We start from the raw sequence: 20,657 nt of genomic DNA, 5'->3' as shown, positions 1-20,657 counted from the left end.
GAAGAATTGCAGAAGGAGGAAGAATGTACGATAAGAAAAGTTAGGAAATATGATTTGACTGTGATGTGGTTCAATGAAATAATGATATTGGAAACTGCTACATATAACTACTAAGAAATTCAGATGGAAGAGATTTGAGGAAGTCAAATAATATGTTTATGAAGATGGATTTTAATTAATTAATTAAGTGTTATTGTAGTGATGATTTGTTTTATTTTATGTTCCATATTCTTTTTCCTTTTTTTCTATTTCTCTCTTCTTTTTTAGTATTGTTAATTTTTTTCTTTTTGTTATGTTTATGTATGAAAAATAACAATTATTATTGGGGGGGAAGAGGAAGAATTGGATGTACTTACTTTTACTTACTTACTAAATATGTATGCCACCATATACCTGTAGGTCTCAGGGTGGTTCACAATTGGATGCAGCAATAAGAAATAAAACAAACATGGCGTTTTCCTAACTTTGGCTTTTCTTTCCTGATAGCTCAGATGGTAGAGCATGATACTCTTAATCTCAGAGCTATGGGTTCGAGTCCCATGTTGGGTGCATTGCAGGGGGTTGGACTTAGATGATCTTTGTGATCCCTCCCATCTCTTATGATTCCGTGATTCCGCTGCTCTGGAAAATGAGCGTCAGAAACGGAGCGGTTTCCTTTTACATTTAGGATGCTCTGATGTGGTGGTAGCCCCTAACGTGGTTTTGTTTTGCCTTCCCAGCCACGGAAGCAGATGTGGAGGAACTCACTGAGAAAATGGTCCTGAGCACCCCCACCCTTTGGGACACACCAGGGACATTTACAGAGGAGATGGCGGTCTCCTCTGAAGCAACAACACCAGACCTGGTAAGCAGTTGCTGTGGGATGGCTGGGTAAGGCCAGGGCATGCCTAGCACCCATGTTCGTGGCGAATCATCTAGCAAATTTAGCAGAACTCTAGAACTGGAGGGAGCTTTGTAGGCCATCAAACTGGTACAGCAGGCATGGGGAATCTGTGGCGCTCCAGGTGTTGCTGCACTACAACTCCCAACACCCCTTGAGATACTGGATGGGGAATCCTGGGAATTGGAGTCCAACAACATCCAGGCAAGCCACAGGTTCCCCATCCCTGCACTACAGCACAAGAAACCTCTGGTCCTCCAGATGATGTCTGGCACTAGTTCAGATCAGCCTCAGTCAGTGGCTAAGAATGACAAGAGTTATACAAAACAAAAAATTCCTTCCAGTAGCACCTTAAAGACCAACTAAGTCAGTTCTTGGTATGAGCTTTCGTGTGCATGCACACTTCTTCAGATACATACCAAGAACTGACTTAGTTGGTCTTTAAGGTGCTACTGGAAGGAATTTTTTGTTTTGACTATGGCAGACCAATACGGCTACCTATCTGTAACAAGAGTTATACAGTGGTTCTCAACCTGTAGGTCCCCAGATGTTGTTGGACTACAACTCCCATCATCCCTGAGCTCTGGCCTTGCTAGCTAGGGGAGTTGTAGTTCAACAACATCTGGGGACCCACAGGTTGAGAAAGGCTGCTTCTGGAGGGTCACAGACTCCCCACCCCTGATCTGGTGTCACCCTTTGCTTCATGCAAGTGAGCAGGGTTGGGTTTTTTTCATCTGGGAAGGCTCCTATGCCTTTAAGAGCAGTGTGGCAAGCAGAGAGTTGACTATACTTCTGTAGCCATCACTATACATCTATACAGAATAAAGCTTTCACCTCCTAGATTTCTGGCTTCCTCACAGCTTTCTAATAAAGCAAGGGTTTGACAGTATGACAGTGTGCCTGTGACAGATGTGTAAAATCATTATGAAGGGAGAGCGCGCTTCAAAGGCGTGTGTTGGTAACTGGGTGCATATTTGTTTTGTTTTACTTCTGTTTATTGCATTTCTATTCCACCTTTTGTATTCCAAGGAGCTCAAGGTGCCACAAAATATTCTCCCCCCCCCCCTTACTCATTTAATCCCCACAACAACCCAGTGAGGTAGGTTAGGCTGCGAGGCAATGACTAGCCCAAGGTCACCCAGTGAGCTTCATAGCCGAGTGGGGATTTTGAACCCTGGCAAGTAATAGGAGCAATTTATTATTTATTTTATATTGTAAAATTTATACACCTGTTGATGGTAAAAAAAACCCCGAAACACCTTAAATTGCTTTACAAAATAACACTTTGCGTTTATGTAGTGTGTTCAAATCATACCGTTTTGCGTGATTTCCGTAATCTTTTGTTTAGTTAGCCACCACTATCATCCCCCCTGTAATATAGGTTGTCGGAAGAGGACTATGGTTATCAAGTTGTATGTCCTCTGTGCACACACACATGGATTCCTGGGAACTGTAGTTTGTTAAGGGCGCAGGCAATGCTTTTTTCTGGGGGTATGCATACCCCTAAACATTTTGTGAATCTTTGTACTTTTGTCCATTGACTGTATTTATTTTTCCCAATTTGAACTATAAAATGGTGATTTTGTTGAGTCAAAATGAGAGTAAACATTTTTGTAGATGAAAAAAAAGCCCTGGGCGCAGGGAATTGTAGCTCTGTGAGGGGTAAACGACACTTCCCAGGGCTTGGGGTGGGTGCACTTTAAATGTATGCTGTGTGTGTGTTCATGTCCGTAGCTCAATTTGAACTGAGGACAATAGCCAATGTTCTGCACTAGCCAGAGGTGATGTGTCTGACTTTGCATGTGAAATAAGTTTGTTTTGGAATCTGGATGAGTGAATTCACAAGTGAGTGGGTGAGTGTGTAGCGGAAATAAGAACAAAATTGTACCCAGAGAGGTCACCCAGTGTATGTTCTGGCCTCTGGAAGGGCATAAATAAGCTTTTGCTAAAAGAACAACCCAGAATCAGGACCAACAACCCTATCTTTTTCATTTTCAAACACTTGTGTAAGAACTTGTCTAGTATCCAAAGTCTGTTTGGGGGCCTAATCCGGCCCGCCAGTCGGTTTAATCTGGCCCGTGTGGCAGTTTATTTGCTGGGGTAAAATCAAAAAAAAAACCTCAACAACTTTGGCCCCCACAGCCCTTCACTTCATCAAATCTGGCTCTCTTTGCAAAAAGTTTGGACACCATTGGTCTAGTGCAATATTAAATGTTCCATAATTATGGATATGCTTCATGTTCACACTTCACGTGCAAGAATGGGAGATTATATTGGGGGTTGGAAAAAGAGAGAGAAGATTCATCCTTTTGCAACTCCTTTACTCCCTGAGCAGAAAAGGTTTTAGAAGTATATCCATGAACACTATTCAGTGATCGGTGACCTGAAAGCTGCATTCCTTTGAGTGAAGCTGCAGCTTTCAGCACATGTCGTCTCATTACTACCTGAGAAGGGGCGTATATACAAGATTGCAATTCTGTATGTAATAATTAATCTGTAGGAGCAACCACCTCCTCATTCCATTCAGTTATAAAAGGGGAGGGGAGCCCTTGGCCGTGAGCAATGAAGACACACAGCAATCAAACAGTTCCTCTATTAAGTTCACTGAAGGAACTGGCATGGAAATAAGGAACTGGAACCCACTGCAGTGTAACATGGAGGTTCTGTTCTTTACTGTGCAAGACATTGATGCATCTGGCTGCGTATTATCTCCCCCAGGGAGAGGACCTGTAATCTAACAACATCTGGAGGACCACAGGTTCCCCATCCTTGGTCTATATCTGCTGTGGGGAACCTTTGACTGTCCAGATGTTGCTGACTACAACTTCCACCATTCCTGTTTGCTGAGGCTGGTGGGCATTGTCCTTCATCAACATCTGGAAGGCCAGGGTTCCCCTTCTTTGATCTACACTGGCAGTAACCGTCCAGGGCTTCAGAAATAAGTCTTTCACCATCTTTACCTGGAGATCACCAGCAATTGAATCAGCACTGGATAGCTCAGTTGGTTAGAGAGTAGTGCTGATAACACCACGGTGGCAGATTTTATCCCTGTATGGGACAGCTGCATATTCCTACTGCCGTTGGACTAGATGATGCTCAGGTCCCTTCCAACTCTAAAGTCCTATGATTCTGTGATTGAACCTGAGATCTTCTCATACAAAGCATGTGATTTACCTCTGAGCTATGGTCTCTCTGCCCTGCCACCCGGTAGTCTGAGGAAATGGGGAATGTTTACATGCGCACCTGTAAGGTAAAGGTAAAGGGACCCCTGACCATTAGGTCCAGTCGTGGCTGACTCTGGGGTTGCGGCGCTCATCTCGATTTACTGGCCGAGGGAGCCGGCGTACAGCTTCCGGGTCATGTGGCCAGCATGACTAAGCCGCTTCTGGCGAACCAGAGCAGCGCACGGAAACACCATTTACCTTCCTGCCGGAGCGGTACCTATTTATCTACTTGCACTTTGACGTGTTTTCGAACCGCTAGGTTGGCAGGAGCAGGGACCGAGCAACGGGAGCTCTCCCCGTCATGGGGATCCGAACCGCCAACCTTCTGATCAGCAAGTCTTAGTCTCTGTGGTTTAACCCACAGCGCCACCCTCGTCCCATTGCACACCTGTAACGTAGCACATAAACAGACTGGTCAGTTATCCTTTAACCACCATGTTGTACTCATAGCCAAAGTGCTTCGAGAGAGGCATCTGCTTGCAAAGAGAATGCAAGATGAGACGGACCTTTGGTCTAATCCAACAAGGCAATTCTTGAGTTCTAGGGGTTGTGAACAGCAGCACAGGAACATACGTGCGGCTGTGTTTCCATGCACACACCCTGCAAAGTACACCGTCCTCCTTTGCACTCCCACACCCTGCAGGTTAGGTGCACTTGCTGCCCCACAGCCTTTCAGCCTCCCTACCCCCTTGGCATCTCAGCATGAAAGGCTTATGGCAATTCAGGCCAGACGGCTGCTCATCTGAGCATGCTCCCGATGTGGGAGATGCAGACCAAAGTCCCAAGGCCAGCTCCTCCACCCTGAGACACACAATCACTTGCTTTTCTCTCTTGGTTCCTTTCTCCTCCACTTTATCAGCAACCAAGGTCCTGTCAGACACAACAAATCCTTGGATTCAGTACATGTACAGGGCTTAATTGGCCAAAGGGAAATGGCTAGAAAGGGACCAGCCCAAGCAAGCGTTGTGTGTCCTGCTTTTACAGAGGAGAGTCCTCTGTTTTGAAAGGCTATCAGGAGATGCTCCTCTGTTTGATGGTGTCTTCCATTGGAAAGTGCCCTTCCTCTTCCTAATTTTTAAACATTACTTTTTTAAGTGTAGGTTTTTGCCTTTATTTGGGCTGCTTGGTTGGGATGGCGTTGCCTTTTGGGTGGGGACAACAACAAATGTTTCCTGCTGGGGGTTTTTAGCTCTAGATTATTTGTTTGGGGGAAGGGTGGTGCTTTGCCTGTTTTGGATGGTGGTGGTTCTGAGCATTGCCCTTTTTTTATCCTGCCAAATGGGTAGTTTCTGGTGCCCCCCAAGAGTTTGTGTAGAATACAATGGCCAGACTGGGAACTTCCACCTGAGAACATGTGACACCATTGTTAAAACAGCTGCCCTGGCTGCCCACTTGCTACTGAGAGAGGTTCGAGCTTCTTGTGTTCATTTACAAAGCCCTGAACAACTTAAGCCCAGGGTACCTCAGGGATTGCCTTAACCAATGTGTTATATCCCAGTAGAGGCTTAGGGTTTGTGTGTGTGGTTTTTTTGTAAAAGAAAAAAAAATGGAGTTTTTATGAAAGTGATACAAAACAGTACCAAGAACAAGGCAAAAAAATTAAAAAATACAGAATAATCAAACCAGATGTTCCTGATCCTAGTCACTGAGATCATCTGCAAGAGCATCGTCGGTCATTCCCTAAGTTGGTGAGGCTTGTTTGACAAGATACTGAGCCTTTAGTGTCATCTGTGATGTTCTACATTTTTAGAACTGGGATTTTTGTATGCTGCTACATTTGCTATAGAATTACTGTTCTATTATTATTGCTGCTATTATTAAATTATTCTTGCAATCTGTTGGTTTGGTGATGCCTTGCCCTGATTGTCACTTTCAGCATAATTTTGTGTGTATGTGAAAAGGTGTCATACAGATAAATTGATTATGATTTGGAATTTTCTGCTTGCTTTGCGGTTAATATTAGTTAGGCATAAGCCCAGTTCTAGGGATGTGGGTGGCGCTGTGGGTTAAACCACAGAGCTTAGGACTTGCCGATCAGAAGGTCGGCGGTTCGAATCACCGTGACGGGGTGAGCTCCCATTGCTCGGTCTCTGCTCCTGCCAACCTAGCAGTTTGAAAGCACGTCAAGTGCAAGTAGATAATAGGTAAGGTAGCGGGAAGGTAAATGGCGTTTTTGTGCGCTGCTCTGGTTTGCCAGAAGCGGCTTAGTCATGCTGGCCACATGACCTGGCAGCTGTACGCCGGATCCCTCGGCCAATAAAGCGAGATGAGCGCCGCAACCCCAGAAACGGTCACGACTGGACCTAATGGTCAGGGGTCCCTTTACCTTTACCTAGGCCCAGTTCTGATGTCTCTCTCCTCTCCCAATCCCATGTTATTAACGCTGTATGAATAGGAAAGTGGGGGGAGCACTCTCACTGCCCCCTCTCATTGCCTCTCATCGCTGCTCCCACAGCCCCTCACATGCCGAGAGGACTGAACCTCTGCCACGGGGAGCCTTTTTTTCTACCCCATAGGCTCTCTAGATCTTCCACTGCAGGATTGGTTATTCTCAGCTATAATTGATCTCGCAGGTGGAGAATACTTTCATTTTTATAAATCTTTATTATCTGTACAGCGAATCTTTGTATGAGTGAATGCTTTGTTATCCAGTTGTAGCTGTGCTGTGTCTTTGTACTTTTGTCCTTCTAGACTGTGAGGCTTTATAGTTTAAATTTCTGGTTCTTCTTTTTCCCATCCTTTTTTGTTATGCTTACCCTTTGTTTTCTAATAAAAAATAAAATTAAAAAACAAAACAATCAGGGGTACTAGGGAACACGGCCCTTATTCACCCTTACATGATAATTGTGTGAGGGGGAAAAACCTGAAGAGGACTATAGGGATTCAAAATTTATATATATATGGTCTTAACCCCTTCATGCATTAATTAGACCAGGGTTCCCAAACTTGGGTTTCCAGCTGTTTTTGGACTACAATTCCCACCATCCCTGACCACTGATCCTGCTAGCTAGAGATGATGGGGGTTGTAGTCCAAAAACAACTGGAAATCCAAGTTTGGGAAACATTGAATTAGACTGAAGCATGTTGGTTATATGAGACTGGTTATCCCACAAACATTATGTCAGGCTGTGGTGTGCCCACAAATTCCATTTCCCCCCCTCCCAGGCTACCTCTGCAGCTGACAAGGAGGAAATGTTTCCTGGCACGGATTTTCCCTTTCAAAACATCCTTGAAGGCAGCACTGAGGATGAAGATGATGAATTTTTACACAGCCTAGTAACAGCACCGGGGAAGGAGGTGTCAACTGAGCTGGTACGCTTCAGTTATTTTCTGTGGCAAGTGGGTTGTTGTAATCTAAATATCTTCATCTGCCCCTGAAGGCTGGCTCACGCAGCAGCTGCTACCTACCTAGTTTTAGGGCTTATCCACATCTCTGCTCTTCCCAGGCATGGTCCATGCTTTAGAAAAACTCAGTGTTCAAGTGCCTTCTTTTTTTCTCTCTCTCTTTTGCTCCAGATGTTTCTCCATGGAAACCTGTTCTTTAAAGTTCAATCGAAACAAATGGCATTCCATGGAAAAACCTCTGCAAAGGGAGTGAAGAAAGCAACAAATTAAAGAATCAGCTACCATTTTGAAAAACAGAGAGATGTGTGCGTTGTGTAGCTCATGGGTCTTCCTACCCCATTAGAAGATAGCAGCACTTTGCTTTGGAGGGTGGGACGCCTGCTCAGTGGCAGGGAGGAGAAGACTTGGCATCGTAGTTAGTGTCTTACAAAATATGATTTCCTAACTGTCACCATCTTGTTATCTCAGGAAGATGCAAAACACTCAATGTCTTCAGTTCACCAAACCACAATCCAGGAAGATTCTGAGACAAAAGAGGTACATTTGGGATTCTGTTCTGGAAAAAACAGTGCCACGTTGAAATAAAGGAATAGGGGGTGGGGGGAGTTAAAGGGATAGTAACCAGAAGAAGCAAGTCCTTTATTCAATGGAACTTATTTCTGAGTAAACATACATTAGTTTATTGCCTTCTGGTGTGGGGGGTTGCTATGGTGAATATATAGCACTAAAGTGCCACGTGGAACCACCATTTTAATTCCCACCTTTTTTTTTTATGAGGCACTGAAAATTCTCTGTTAGAGAATCCTTGCTTTCCTTCAGAGACCTACAATTCTCAAGGTTCCTTGTGGAGACAGAGTGAAGCCAGTTTAACCTGCAGTGGCTGGTCTTGAATAGCAACCATCATCAGAGATGCACTGTTTAGAGCAGTGTTTCCCAACCTTGTGCCTCCAGATGTTTTTGGCCTACAACTCCCATCATCCCTAGCTAGCAAGACCAGTGGTCAGGGATGATGGGAGTTGTAGGCCAAAAACATCTGGAGGCACAAGGTTGGGAAACACTGGTTTAGAGAATTCTCAGTTTGTTCATTTTGCCCAGTTAGAAAACACTTTTCTTTAAATCTCCCAGAATGTCTACTAATGGCTCCTTTGCACACCTTTCAGGCACAGCCTGTGACTGAAAAATCTTGGTGGCCTCCGGCGACTGTTACAAAGGAGAATCCTCTGAAGGCTGAAGTGAGTCAATACAGGGTTTTGGTAGTCCATGGGGTTTGGTAATCCATGCCATATTTTTGTGAGGCATCATCACCAATACTGTTAATCTCAGCCACTCCTCTGTAGGTATAGTGCCCAGGACTTTTTGAAATATTTCAGGACCTCCCTGGGGATTTAGGAAGATACACTGAAAGACATTGTACTGGTTATTTGGAAGGCCCGCCCACCCACATGACACAGTCATTGACACTGAGACATTGACAGACACAGCTTTGCTCAAAAACAATATGGCGTATTTTTCAGGATTCTATGAGTAGTTAATTTTTAGAGAGTGAAATGCCAGGCCTTGACTCTCTGACCAAGCTCCATGACCTCTGACTGACACTTCCCTCATCAAATCCCAGATTGATATGAATGGTTATCTTGATAGGTCTTACTACATTTTCATTACAAATGTGCCCCTTAACAATGTAAACAGGCAGGGAGGTTATCTGATTTTTGTCATTGCCTTGTGTCTCAGGAGGACCCACATGTCTCGACTCCTGATGTTCACCAAACCGTGGGCAGGGGAGACTCTGTGGCGAAAGAGGTATGTAGGGAGTTCGCTATCAAGAAGCCAATGCCACTATGGAAGAAGGGGGAAAGGGGGAAACAACTCAAGGGACAGTAACCAGGATAAGCAGAACCGTCATGTTTGCTATACTAGCTTCCTGGAAAGTATATGTGTATGTTTTGCAGGTAAGGTTTACTGGTAGATTTGGTTCACATTTTAACACAAACTCTACCTAACCTTCACTTTGCAAAGCAATACACTCAAGATGGCGGGGGTGGCAGCTTTCAGCCTGAGGGCTGCATTCCCTTCTGGGCAAACTTCCGAAGGAGTCATGGCCTCCCCAAAGAATTCCAGGGACTGTAGGAGATCCCTATTCCCCTCAGAGAGCTACCAATCCCAAAGTGGTTTAACAATCAGCCCCTCTTCCTAGGGAACTATGGGATTTCTAGCTCCGTGAAGGGAACAAGTCTCCCAACAACTCTTAATACCCTTAGCAAACTACAGTTCCCAGAATTCTCTGAGGGGAAGCCATGTCTGTTCAAAATGCTAATACACTGCTTTAAACGTATACTGCAGATGGAGCCTTATTTTTGTCAGATACTGTCCCTTCCAGATCTGCAGTTACATGGAAAGTAACAATGCACCTTAGCAATGTAAAATGGCAGGGAGGTTATTCGATTTCCTAACTGTTGTCATCTTGTATCTCAGGAGGAACCGCAACTCTTGACTCCTTCTGTTCACCAGACCGTGATCAGGGGGGACTCTGTGGCAAAAGAGGTATGTAGGCAGTTCACGATCAAGAAGTCAATGTCACTGTGGAAGAAGGAGCCTAGACAGAATTATGGCAGCCTGACAGAGAGGCCTGGAATGGCAGCACTATTTCTTTTAAATCAACATTGTGACATTTATATCCCACTTCTCTTCCGTAAAGTTCAAGATGGCATATGTGGTTCTCCTACTCATTTTTTTCATCCTCACAACAATCCTGTGAAGTAGGTCAGGCTGACAATGTAACTTGGCCCAAGGTCACCCAGTAAGATAAAATATTGTCAGATAAAATATTGTCCTTCCAGTTCTACAGTTACATGGAAAGAGGGAAAGAAGAAAAAATAAATAAAGTCTGGAATAATCAGGTGGAAATGACCCAGAAGGAAGGAACTCTGATGGGATGAAATAATAGGGTAGATTTAGAAAGTTGGGGGTGAGTTGTCACACACACAGAAAAAGAGAGAGAGAGAGAGGGGGGGGGTTTGCTTTAAAGTTTCTGATATGGCCCTGGAGGGCCTTGAGGTGTGTCTATATTAGGGTTGCCATATTTCAAGTAAAAATCTGGACACAAAAAATGGTTAAACTTTTTCAGGGCAATCACCTGATAGCATCTCCACCACTGCCAAGCCTAAACCAGAGCCTGGGTTGCCAGAACCTGAAGCAGAGCCACCCAAGCACATTTAAACAAGAAAAATCCAGGACATTTGCTTTAAAATGTAAAATTCCCCCAAGATGGGCATGTAGGACCCACAGAAGTGGACATGTCCAGGAATTCCTGGACGTATGGCAACCTTTAGATTCCTGACCTGGTGAAAAAAGTTTTAAATGTGTAATTTTTTTAAATTTTTTTTTTTTTGCTTTTTGACAGGTGATTACGAAAGAAGAAATCTCATCCATTTCCCCTCCCAAGACAGCCGCTGCCTCCATTATTGGGGTAAAAAAGGGGAAAGTTGATGTTTGGGACTACAATTCCCATCATCCCTGACCACTGGTCCTGTTAGCTAGGGATGATGGGAATTGTAGTCCCAAACATCTGGAGGGCCGGAGTTTGCCTATGCCTGCTCTATGGGTTATGACCTTCCTCTCTGTGTTCCATTGGTGAGAGGTGATCTATCGCTAACTACTTTTTCTGTTTTTCTTAGATGCATAATCTTTCCCAGTGTGTCTGTCCAGCAACACCAGGCCCTCGTGGTGCAAAGGTGCGCATCTAAGCTTTCTCCCCCTGTGTTGGGTTACTATGGTAATGGCAAGTCCAGGCCAGTCTGCAGCTGAGGGTGTGTCTAGTCTACAAAAGGCAGTTTCAAACACCGTCTTAAAGAACATGCATAACGCAAATGAAAACCTCTTGGGCTTCTATACTACTATGGTTGCTACCTCCCCCCACCCACCCAAAGAATCTGTGCCTTTTGAGGGTGGCACAATAACCAGGCACCCAAAAGCTGCAACTGTCCCCCATCTCTATATCTCCTTGCTGAGAAGGGTTCATGCTGTTGAGCTGTACTGATCTATTGTTTTGGAGCTGTTAGTCCAGCCTTCACTAAGGGGCATCCTGGTGCTGGGACTGCTGGGAGTTGTAGTCCAAAACATCTGGAGGGCAGCACCTGGTTGGCCGAATGCTGTGTTACTATGGGGACTCTAGCTGCTAGACAAATAAATCTCAAGTGGGAAGGATGCTATTGCACTTAGGTCCTGGGCTCCTCCTAGCCACCTGCCTGGCCACTGTGAGAACAAGATGCTGGACTAGATGGGCCATTGACCTGGTCCAGCAGGTCTCGCCTTATGCTCTTTGCCTACAGTGAGCTGAGAAATATTTCACTCTGTATGGAAGAATCATAGAATCGTAGAATTGGAAGGGACCCTGAGGGTCATCCAGTCCAACCCCCTGCAATGCAGGAATCTCAGCTAAAGCATCCATGACAGATGGCCATCCAACCTCTGCTTAAATACCTCCAAGAGTCCTGTGGAATCCAGTTAAGATGACTTTAAAGCCCTAAACGACCTCGGCCCAGTATACCTGAAGGAGCGTCTCCACCCCCATCATTCTGCCCAAACACTGAGATCCAGCACCAAGGGACTTCTGGCCGTTCCCTCGCTGTGAGAAGCCAATTTACAGGGAACTAGGCAGAGGGCCTTCTCTGTTGTGGCACCCGTCCTGTGGAACGCCCTCCCACCAGATGTCAAAAGGGGGGGGAACTACCAGACTTTTAGAAGACACCTCTGTTCAGGGAAGCTTTTAATGTTTAATAGCTTTTTGTATTTTAATATTCTGTTGGAAGCTGCCCAAAGTGGCTGGGGAAACCCAGCCAGATGAGCAGGGTATAAATAATAAATTATTATTATTATTATTATTATTATTACTTGTCCCTAAAGCAACAGCCATGGCCCCATCTCCAGCCATACATTTAAGTTTCCCCAAAATATGTGTGCATAAGCTTCTCTCAGAAGCCATTCAAAATAAGTGTGCCAACAGCGGACCATGAGTTGCCTGCTGGCATTGGCTCCAGTCTGCCTGTCTAAGCAAGTCCAAGACTCCAAAGGTTTCTAAGAGAGAAGGGAAGCGCTTTGCACAGCAGGAGATTAAGCACAGACCTTTGCTGTAGATATTGACTGTTGCCTGAATCCACAGTACACGCCTCTCATCCCATGTTCTTTCCTATGGCAGGGAGACAAAGGTGACCAGGGTCCTCCAGGAGAAAGAGGACTTCCTGGGGAAAGAGGGCTAGCAGGCAACCCAGGCCAACCTGGACCTGCAGGACCCCCAGGACCCCCAGGCCAGTCCCTTCCAGGAGCTCCAGAATGTGGTGGTGCCAATGGTGGAAATGAAAAGGTGAGACTGGGTCAGGGGGAGAGAACTGAGGTCACTTCCTGATGAGTTGTTTGTTGAGCATTCATCCTGGTTGGCTTCCACAAAGTTTGTGGAGAGGTTAGACAGCTCTGAGCACTCATTCTGATTTATTGGGGGGGGGAGTGTGTTTGTTGTGCAACAGCACCAAATCAACCTTAATTGGGCAACCGGATTGTGCCAATATGTGATTGATCCACAGCGGAAGATAGCAACACTTTGGGAGCACAGAGGCCAGCGGGGTTTCCAGGCTATGTGCATTAAAATCTTTTTCCAGCGCTTTGAAGTATCATCAACTTTATGAGCAAATGTTTTCAGGCTTTCAGGGAGGTTTCTAACACTTTGGCCCATGCTACAGTCCCAATCTGGATTGGCGGAGGCAGCACCGGTTATTTGCATGGAAAGAAAAGTTTCCATTTGTGTTAACTGGAGCTTTTCTTCCAGACATAGGAGAGATGTCCAATCCAGATTGGGACTGCAGCAGGGGGAAAGTATTAAAGTCCTCCCTTCCAGGTTCCCAATGCCTGCCGTTTATTTATTTTTTAAAAGCCATTCATGCAGCTGCTATTTTTGGGGAACGGCTTCTCTTCTGCTTTGGCCCTACAACGCTCACACATGCATTGTATCAGCACAAGGTAGAATGGAATTGCAGCCCTGTCATGTCTTGTTTATCTTTTAAACCTAGTTCTTACTGAAGCGATAAGCTTTTATCAGGACTATGGATTGTGGGTGGGAGCTCGCATGGTTGAATACAAAGAAATTCCCTGCACACTGCGCCAGTCTTCTCCCTTACATGCTAGTTTCTGCATTTGGGGTTTTTTTGTGGAGGGAAATATTATTGCGTTGCTCCCACCTCCCATCTGAAGTGATTCAACTCAGACCCAGGTATATTCTCTCAGGAAGAACTAGATCTTAGCTTTGGTTTCCTGTGAAGTCAGAAATCTTGACAAATGCATTACCAACTTCCCAAAGGTCGGCGGTTTGAATCCCCGCGACAGGGTGAGCTCCCGTTGCTCGGTCCCTGCTCCTGCCAACCTAGCAGTTCGAAAACACATCAAAGTGCAAATAGATAAATAGGTACCGCTCCAGCGGGAAAGTAAACGGCGTTTCCGTGCGCTGCTCTGGTTCACCAGAAGCAGCTTAGTCATGCTGGCCACATGACCCGGAAGCTGTACGCCGGCTCCATCGGCCAATAAAGCAAGATTAGCACTGCAACCCCAGAGTTGTCCGCGACTGGACCTAATGCTCAGGGGTCCCTTTAGCTTTAAAGATGCCAAACGATATTTTTTTCTGCCTCTTAAAAGATCAACAATACACCTCATACCTCTTTTGTCATTTTTCCTAGGGGGTCAGCATCATGGAAGGGCCCCCTGGTCCAATGGGCTACCCAGGTCTTCCTGGACCTCCAGGATACCCTGGTCAGGAAGGACCCCAAGGGCCCCCTGGCCTTCCAGGGCACGAAGGTCAGCAAGGTACTCCAGGCCTCCCTGGCACACCAGGCCAGCCTGGCCCTCCAGGATCCACAGGGCCTGCAGGCATGCCGGGGCCAGTGGGGGCAGAGGGGATTCCCGGAGCCATGGGCCCTGAAGGGCATCCAGGACTTCCAGGCCACATGGGGCCACCAGGACCACCAGGCACCCCTGGGCAGAACGGGCCTCCAGGACGAGAAGGGCTTCCAGGGAAGGACGGGCCAAAGGTAAGCAGCGCCGAAAGTGGGGTCATGGGTGAACTGTCAGAGGTGGGCGGCCTAATAGCAGGAAGTCACGATGGAAGGGAGAGGAAAGCTAAATATGACGGGCAGGAACAGGGACGTGAACTTGCAGCCCTCCTCCTACCTACGTCCTGTAACAATGACAGGTATTTTGCTAGCTGGTAGATAAATGCCTGAATTTCCAAAGCAATTTGAGTGGGTCTCTGCTTGCCTTGAAGCAGAGGGGTGGGTGGGTGTGAGTCAGAGGCAAGGAACACCAAGCCTACATTTCTCATAATAATGATTATGATTATGATGATGATGATGTTGGTGCAGTGGTACCTCAGTTGTCGAACGTCATCTATTCCGAAAGACCGTTCGACTTCCAAAACATTCGACAACCGAGGCGCAAAGGGCCATCTGCAATTTCCATTGAGAAAACTGAAAACACACAGCAGAAGCCGTTCAGCTTCCAAGGTGTGTTCGAAAACAGAAACAGTTACTTCTGGGTTTTCAGCATTCAGCTTCTGAGATGCTCGGAAACCAAGGTACCACTGTACTTACAAACCTTGGGTTTCTGTTTTAGGACTTGTGATAATGTTTGTGGTTTATTCTTGCAGGGTGAGAAAGGTGAGGTTGGCCTACAGGGCCCTCCTGGCAATCCAGGTGTGAAAGGTGAAATGGGGCCTCAGGGTGTACCTGGGCCCATGGGTCCTCCTGGCGAAAATCAGGTCAGTGGAAGTACACTTTGCTCTGAGCTAGCATGCGCTCTGATACCCATCTGGGATTGCTTACTTATGGCACACTAAGGCCGTGTACATATTCCTGCTTACTCTGCATCCAGTGCTCTCCCACCGCTGGTTTGTGAAGACATATACACACAACACTAACCACAATCCACACCTGTCCTGTAGTGTCTTGAGGAACATTGCATTTTGACGTGTTTTCCTCCCACAAACCAACTTCCATGTAATCATGAAAGCCATATGAAGGCATTAGGGTTACCTGACCTCCAGGTCTGATCCGAAGTCCTCAGGTTTGCTTGCCCTCCATCCAGGTGGCAGGTGGAGGGTTTGAATGTCCAGGTGGATGGGAGTGCCTTTAATAATAAAAATTATTATTATTAACAGAACTGTGCATTCAGCTTGCAGGCTCTAGCCCAGCAGGAGCTGGCTGTAAATTATAGCATAGACACTCTGGGCGATCTGCCCTCCTTCTCCTCTCCCCTCTCCCCTCTCCCAATTAACTGTCTCCATGATCCACCGAGGGCCTCCCCCAGAACATCAAATAAAGAAATAAAAAGGAGTATTCTTTGCCTGGATCCAGGTTTGGGGCAAGTACTCTTTGGTTAGAGGAACCCCAGCAGAGATTTAAAATTGCAAAATATGCAGCAAAGTAAAGAGTGGAAATATAGGCTATTAGATTTTTAAAACAATCCCTTCTAAGTTGCTTCCAAAATTCCCCCCAGTGGCAGACTTTGAGCTCTCAAATTTCAGTAGCACCATGTGCAACACTAAAATTCTGCACACATCCTGCCTCTTGCACTCCATTCTAAAGCATTGTTTTAGCGCCCCCTGCAATGCGGGGCCCAGTGTGACCATACCGGTCATGCTACCCTTAAACCGCTTCTGTTCCCTCTTTCCTTAGCACAGAAAGAGACCGCATATAGGTGGTTTACTTACAATCTCTTCAACAGTCATATTCATGTGTTTTTCCATACATCGGTAAGAAAACACAGGCAGTAAAACATAGGTTCCAAAGTGGTGAATGCTTCTAAATTATTTGTATAGAAACAGAAAGATAGCTTGCTTAAGCCACACAGCCTTAGCTTGAAGCATCCAACTTAGACCTCTTTACAGGTAGGGTTCCACCCAATGTAAGGGGGAGTGACCTAGCCAAGCAATAATAATAATAATTTATTATTTGTACCCCTCCCATCTGGCCGGGTTTCCCCAGCCACTCTGGGCGGCTTCCATAGAAACCAAAAATACACTAAAATATCACGCATTAAAAACTTCCCTGAACAGGGCTGCCTTAAGATGTCTTCTGAATGTCAGGTAGTTGTTTATCGCTTTGACATCTGATGGGAGGGCATTCCACAGGGCGGGCGCCACTACCGAGAAGGCCCTCTGCCTGGTTCCCTGTAGCTTTGCTTCTCGCAATGAGGGAACCGCCAGAAGGCCCTCAGCACTGGACCTCAGCGTCCGGGCAGAATGATGGGGGTGGAGACGCTCCTTCAGGTATACTGGGCCGAGGCCGTTTAGGACTTTAAAGGTCAACACCAGCACTTTGAATTGTGCTCGGAAACGTACTGGGAGCCAATGTAGGTCTTTCAAGACTGGTGTTATGTGGTTTCGGCGGCCGCCCCCAGTCACCAGTCTAGCTGCCGCATTCTGGATTAGTTGTAGTTTCCGAGTCACCTTCAAAGGTAGTCCCACGTAGAGCGCATTGCAGTAGTCCAAGCGGGAGATAACTAGAGCATGCACCACTCTGGCAAGACAGTCCGCAGGCAGGTAGGGTCTCAGCCTGCATACCAGGTGGAGTTGGTAGACAGCTGCCCTGGATACAGAATTGACCTGCGCCTCCATGGACAGCTGTGAGTCCAAAATGACTCCCAGGCTGCGCACCTGGTCCTTCAGGGGCACAGTTACCCCATTCAGGACCAGGGAGTCCTCCACACCAGCCCACCCTCTGTCCCCCCAAAACAGTACTTCTGTCTTGTCAGGATTCAACTTCAAGACAGCTTGCTCTATGGTCTTAAAGCCTTCGTGCATTAATTAGACTTAAGCATGTTGGTTATATGAGGCTGCTTATCCCACAGAAGTGGGGTGAGATGGCCCCAAAGGCAAGCTTGTGTATAACTTACTTTTATAGAAACTTTCAAGATATTATGACCACAGACACGAGCCTGCCAAAGCATAGGGTGATCCTGGTTACATTTTAGAAGCTAAATGGAACCTGGAATTGTGATAGTTATGAGGCTTCCGTTGCTTCCTATTGATCCTTGGGCCCTTGCCCCTCCATGCGGGACCGCTTTTCATTCTTCCTTGCCCCTTCCATTTCCGCCTTCCACTCCCCCAGTTGTTGCAAAAAAGGGAGGAGAAAACCCAGGGTTTTTTTCTTAAGGGAAGATGAATGGACTTTGAAATCTATACATATGTCTTATAAACAGGCATGTGCAAAAATTGTTCTTAATTGGCACATAAACACCAAAGTCTGACAAGAACACAGGTCCAAAGGATCTGTCACTTGGGCATGGGCAGTTGTTGGGGGGGTGTTCCTTATGGGTTGCATCAATGCCCTTCTCTTCTCTCTTTGTAGTGCAACACTCATGCAAGAGTTCCTGGGCCTCCAGGTCCTAAGGTGAGTATGAAGCCTATCAGGCAACATGGCAGAGATGGGGGGAAGCAGTGGCCTTCCAGATGTTCTTGGGCTCCAACTCCCTTCAGTCCCAGCCAGCAATGTCAATGGTGAAGGATGATGGGGGTTGTAACCTGGCCTCTGCAGGGCTGCAGGTTCCCCAGCCCTACTTGCACTGGCATGCTTTCGAACTGCTAGGTTGGCAGGAGCTGGGACAGAGCAACAGGAGTTCACCCCTTCGCGGGGATTCGAACCGCCAACCTTCTGATCAACAAGCCTAAGAGGCTCAGTGGTTTAGACCACAGCGCCACCCTTTCCCCCCATCCCTGTCATACCAGCAGGAGAAACAAGGTGGTGCAGGAAGGGCACCCAAAATTTCTGTGTGTGGGCAACCACTGCAAAGACAAAGGCGTGTAGTTAGGTTGTGGACTAGAGCTGACTTTGGATACCCTGGAAATTATTTTTCTTCCTCACTTTCACCACCCCCTGCCCCCAGTTACAAGGGGGAAGAGTGGAGAGATGGGTGGGGGGCTGCCTCTCCTTCCTTTCTCTTTGGGTGATGCCCCTTCTTCAGAAGGATGCGGTAGGAGCCCTCGCTCACTGAGCCCACCTCAAAGTTTTCATCATGAGCTGAAAGGATGGGGAAAGTGGGAAATCCAGAGAACCCATGATCGCGAAATCTATTCATCGTTATTTGTAGCTGTGTTTATTTTTGCTCATATCCTCTTGTGATATGTGTCTCTTCCTCCCGGAAAAAAACATCCTTTTGTGTGTCTCTTCAGCATTTATATTCCTGCCATCTTATCTTCTCCCTGCTCTCTTTGCCTTATATCAAAAGCAGAGCGGGTGTGAGTCAGAGGCGAGGGACTCTAAAGTGTACATTTCTCTTTTAAAAATAAAAAATTAGTACTTACAGACTTTGGATTTCTGTCCAACTCTCTCTCCCTTTCCCTCCACCTTCCTCTGCTTCTGCCTTGCCTCTTGCGTATGTTTGCATTAGTGCTTTAAAATGCAGCAAGGTTTGCTCCAATTCAGCTGTAAAATGGGAAAGTGCCGGGACAAAAAAAAAAAAAACCCTGCTCCTAAGTGGAGTTCTAAAGCACAGATCTGTGCCTGGAAAGTGCAGTGCAAAAGGAAGTATAGCTAAGCCCTTAGTTTCATGCCCACAGGGGGCTTGTCTAATCAGTTAATCGTGGATTAATCCTGGAATTGTTGAGCTGGAAGGGACCCTGAGGGTCATCTAGTCCAACCCCCTGCAATGCAGGAATCTCAGCTAAAGCAGACATGCAAGGTGGCCATTCCAACATCTGCTTAAAAACCTCCTAGGAAGGAGAGTTCTCTCCTTGCAAAGAGCAGTGCAAAATAGCCAATTCTAAGAACTTTTGGGTATGAGTTTGTGTGTGTGTTTGACTACAAGGCAACGGACTTCCTGAGTTCATACTTTAAGGTGTAGGGAAGCTGCCTGCAACTTTAGATCTGCTTTGCTTGGTTGTGGCAAAAGCCCGTTTACTACTCCAGCCATGTATTCCCCTGCAATCTTTCCAGAAGCAAAGAGCTACAACGAAACCTAGGGGACAAAGCAGCAGTTAATAACCCAGTTAGCTTCATCACACCCTGAACAGAATCAGCAGTGCAAGTTTGTACGCTGGGCAGGGGAAGCTGCTGTTTTGAACCTAGAGACTCTAAATACGGGGTGATTTAGAGTCCTCACGAACCATCAGCTTCAGGCAGTACTGCCCACATGTTCATTGAAGTGTCCCTTGAGTCAGTGAACCACCCTGTCTTCTTCCCAAAATTGGGTTAGGGGGGGAAAGGACCATCCCCAGGAGTGTCATTCTCTAACTTGAGAGCTCCTGATCCTGGTTATATCATAAGCTTACGAATAGGCTTGTCGCTGTGTCCCTGGCTGTACAGTACTTATAAGTGTGTCATGGTGATTTGCAATTTGACCTCCCGTTTGGTTTCTTTTCTTCCCCCTTGCAGGGTGAAAAAGGAGAAGCTGGAGAACGGGTACGTAGTAGTGCAAAGAGGACCCACATCTTCAAGTACTGTGATGCATTCTTCTTCCTCCTCCTCCTCTTCTTCTTCTTCTTCTTCAACTCATTCTAAGGCCCTTCATTGTGTTTTCTTATCCAGGATTGCTGCAACTGCCCTGGGACAGCAAAAGCTGACTCGGATTCCTGGACACCTTTTACCTACCAAGAGGTACACTGAAATATGTTTGCCCCCACCCTGCCATTTCGAATCGGTGGTCTTAACGCTGAGTGCACAGGGCAGTGTTTCCTCCAAGGATCAGCTAAGGGGAAACTTGTGCTGAGTATCTGCTACAAGCCTTTGTCTGTGGAGGAACAAAAAATAAAGGCGGAAGGCAGTGTAGGGCGAAAGGTATTTTAGTGGGCTTTCAGTGCTAGTCTGGATTGTCATGGGCCAGGGGTCAGCAACCTTTTTCAGCAGGGGGCCGGTCCACTGTCCCTCAGACCTTGTGGGGGTCGGACTATATTTGGGGGGGGGGGAATGAACGAATTCCCTTTCCCCACAAATAACCCAGAGGTGCATTTTAAATAAAAGGACACATTCCACTCATGTAAAAACATGCTGATTCCTGGACTGTCCAGGCTGGATTTAGAAGGTGATTGGGCCGCATCCGGCCCCTGGGCCTTAGTTTGCCTACCCATGTCATGGGCCGTATTGGAGGAGGCGTTTCCCCAGGATCTCCTCTTAGGGTGCACACAGGTTGTAGAAAAAAACACCCCCAAAAAATCAACCAACAATTCTTGAACGTGT

At 46.5% G+C, this 20,657-nt stretch overlaps 1 protein-coding gene across 5 annotated transcripts in view; it reads left to right on the top strand.

The window, feature by feature from the left end:
• The window catches only part of LOC310829777 (uncharacterized protein), a 51,208-nt gene that overhangs the window by 18,602 nt on the left and 11,949 nt on the right, over positions 1-20,657 (top strand). For all 5 annotated transcript variants that reach the window (XM_083708664.1, XM_083708663.1, XM_083708660.1 and 2 more), the window contains 14 exons: positions 720-844; positions 7,270-7,416; positions 7,918-7,986; positions 8,610-8,681; positions 9,181-9,249; positions 9,922-9,990; positions 10,850-10,915; positions 11,124-11,180; positions 12,644-12,808; positions 14,169-14,519; positions 15,134-15,244; positions 17,835-17,876; positions 19,857-19,883; positions 20,010-20,078. In XM_083708664.1, coding sequence (XP_083564790.1) covers positions 755-844; positions 7,270-7,416; positions 7,918-7,986; positions 8,610-8,681; positions 9,181-9,249; positions 9,922-9,990; positions 10,850-10,915; positions 11,124-11,180; positions 12,644-12,808; positions 14,169-14,519; positions 15,134-15,244; positions 17,835-17,876; positions 19,857-19,883; positions 20,010-20,078 — 1,404 coding nt within the window. In that variant the 5' untranslated portion in view covers positions 720-754. The remainder of the gene's footprint in view (positions 1-719; positions 845-7,269; positions 7,417-7,917; positions 7,987-8,609; positions 8,682-9,180; positions 9,250-9,921; positions 9,991-10,849; positions 10,916-11,123; positions 11,181-12,643; positions 12,809-14,168; positions 14,520-15,133; positions 15,245-17,834; positions 17,877-19,856; positions 19,884-20,009; positions 20,079-20,657) is intronic.

Source organism: Podarcis gaigeae (assembly GCF_964106915.1).
Source record: "Podarcis gaigeae genome assembly, chromosome: 13".
Classification (NCBI taxonomy): Eukaryota; Metazoa; Chordata; class Lepidosauria; order Squamata; family Lacertidae; genus Podarcis; species Podarcis gaigeae.
This window is presented reverse-complemented; position numbering and strand designations above follow the sequence as displayed.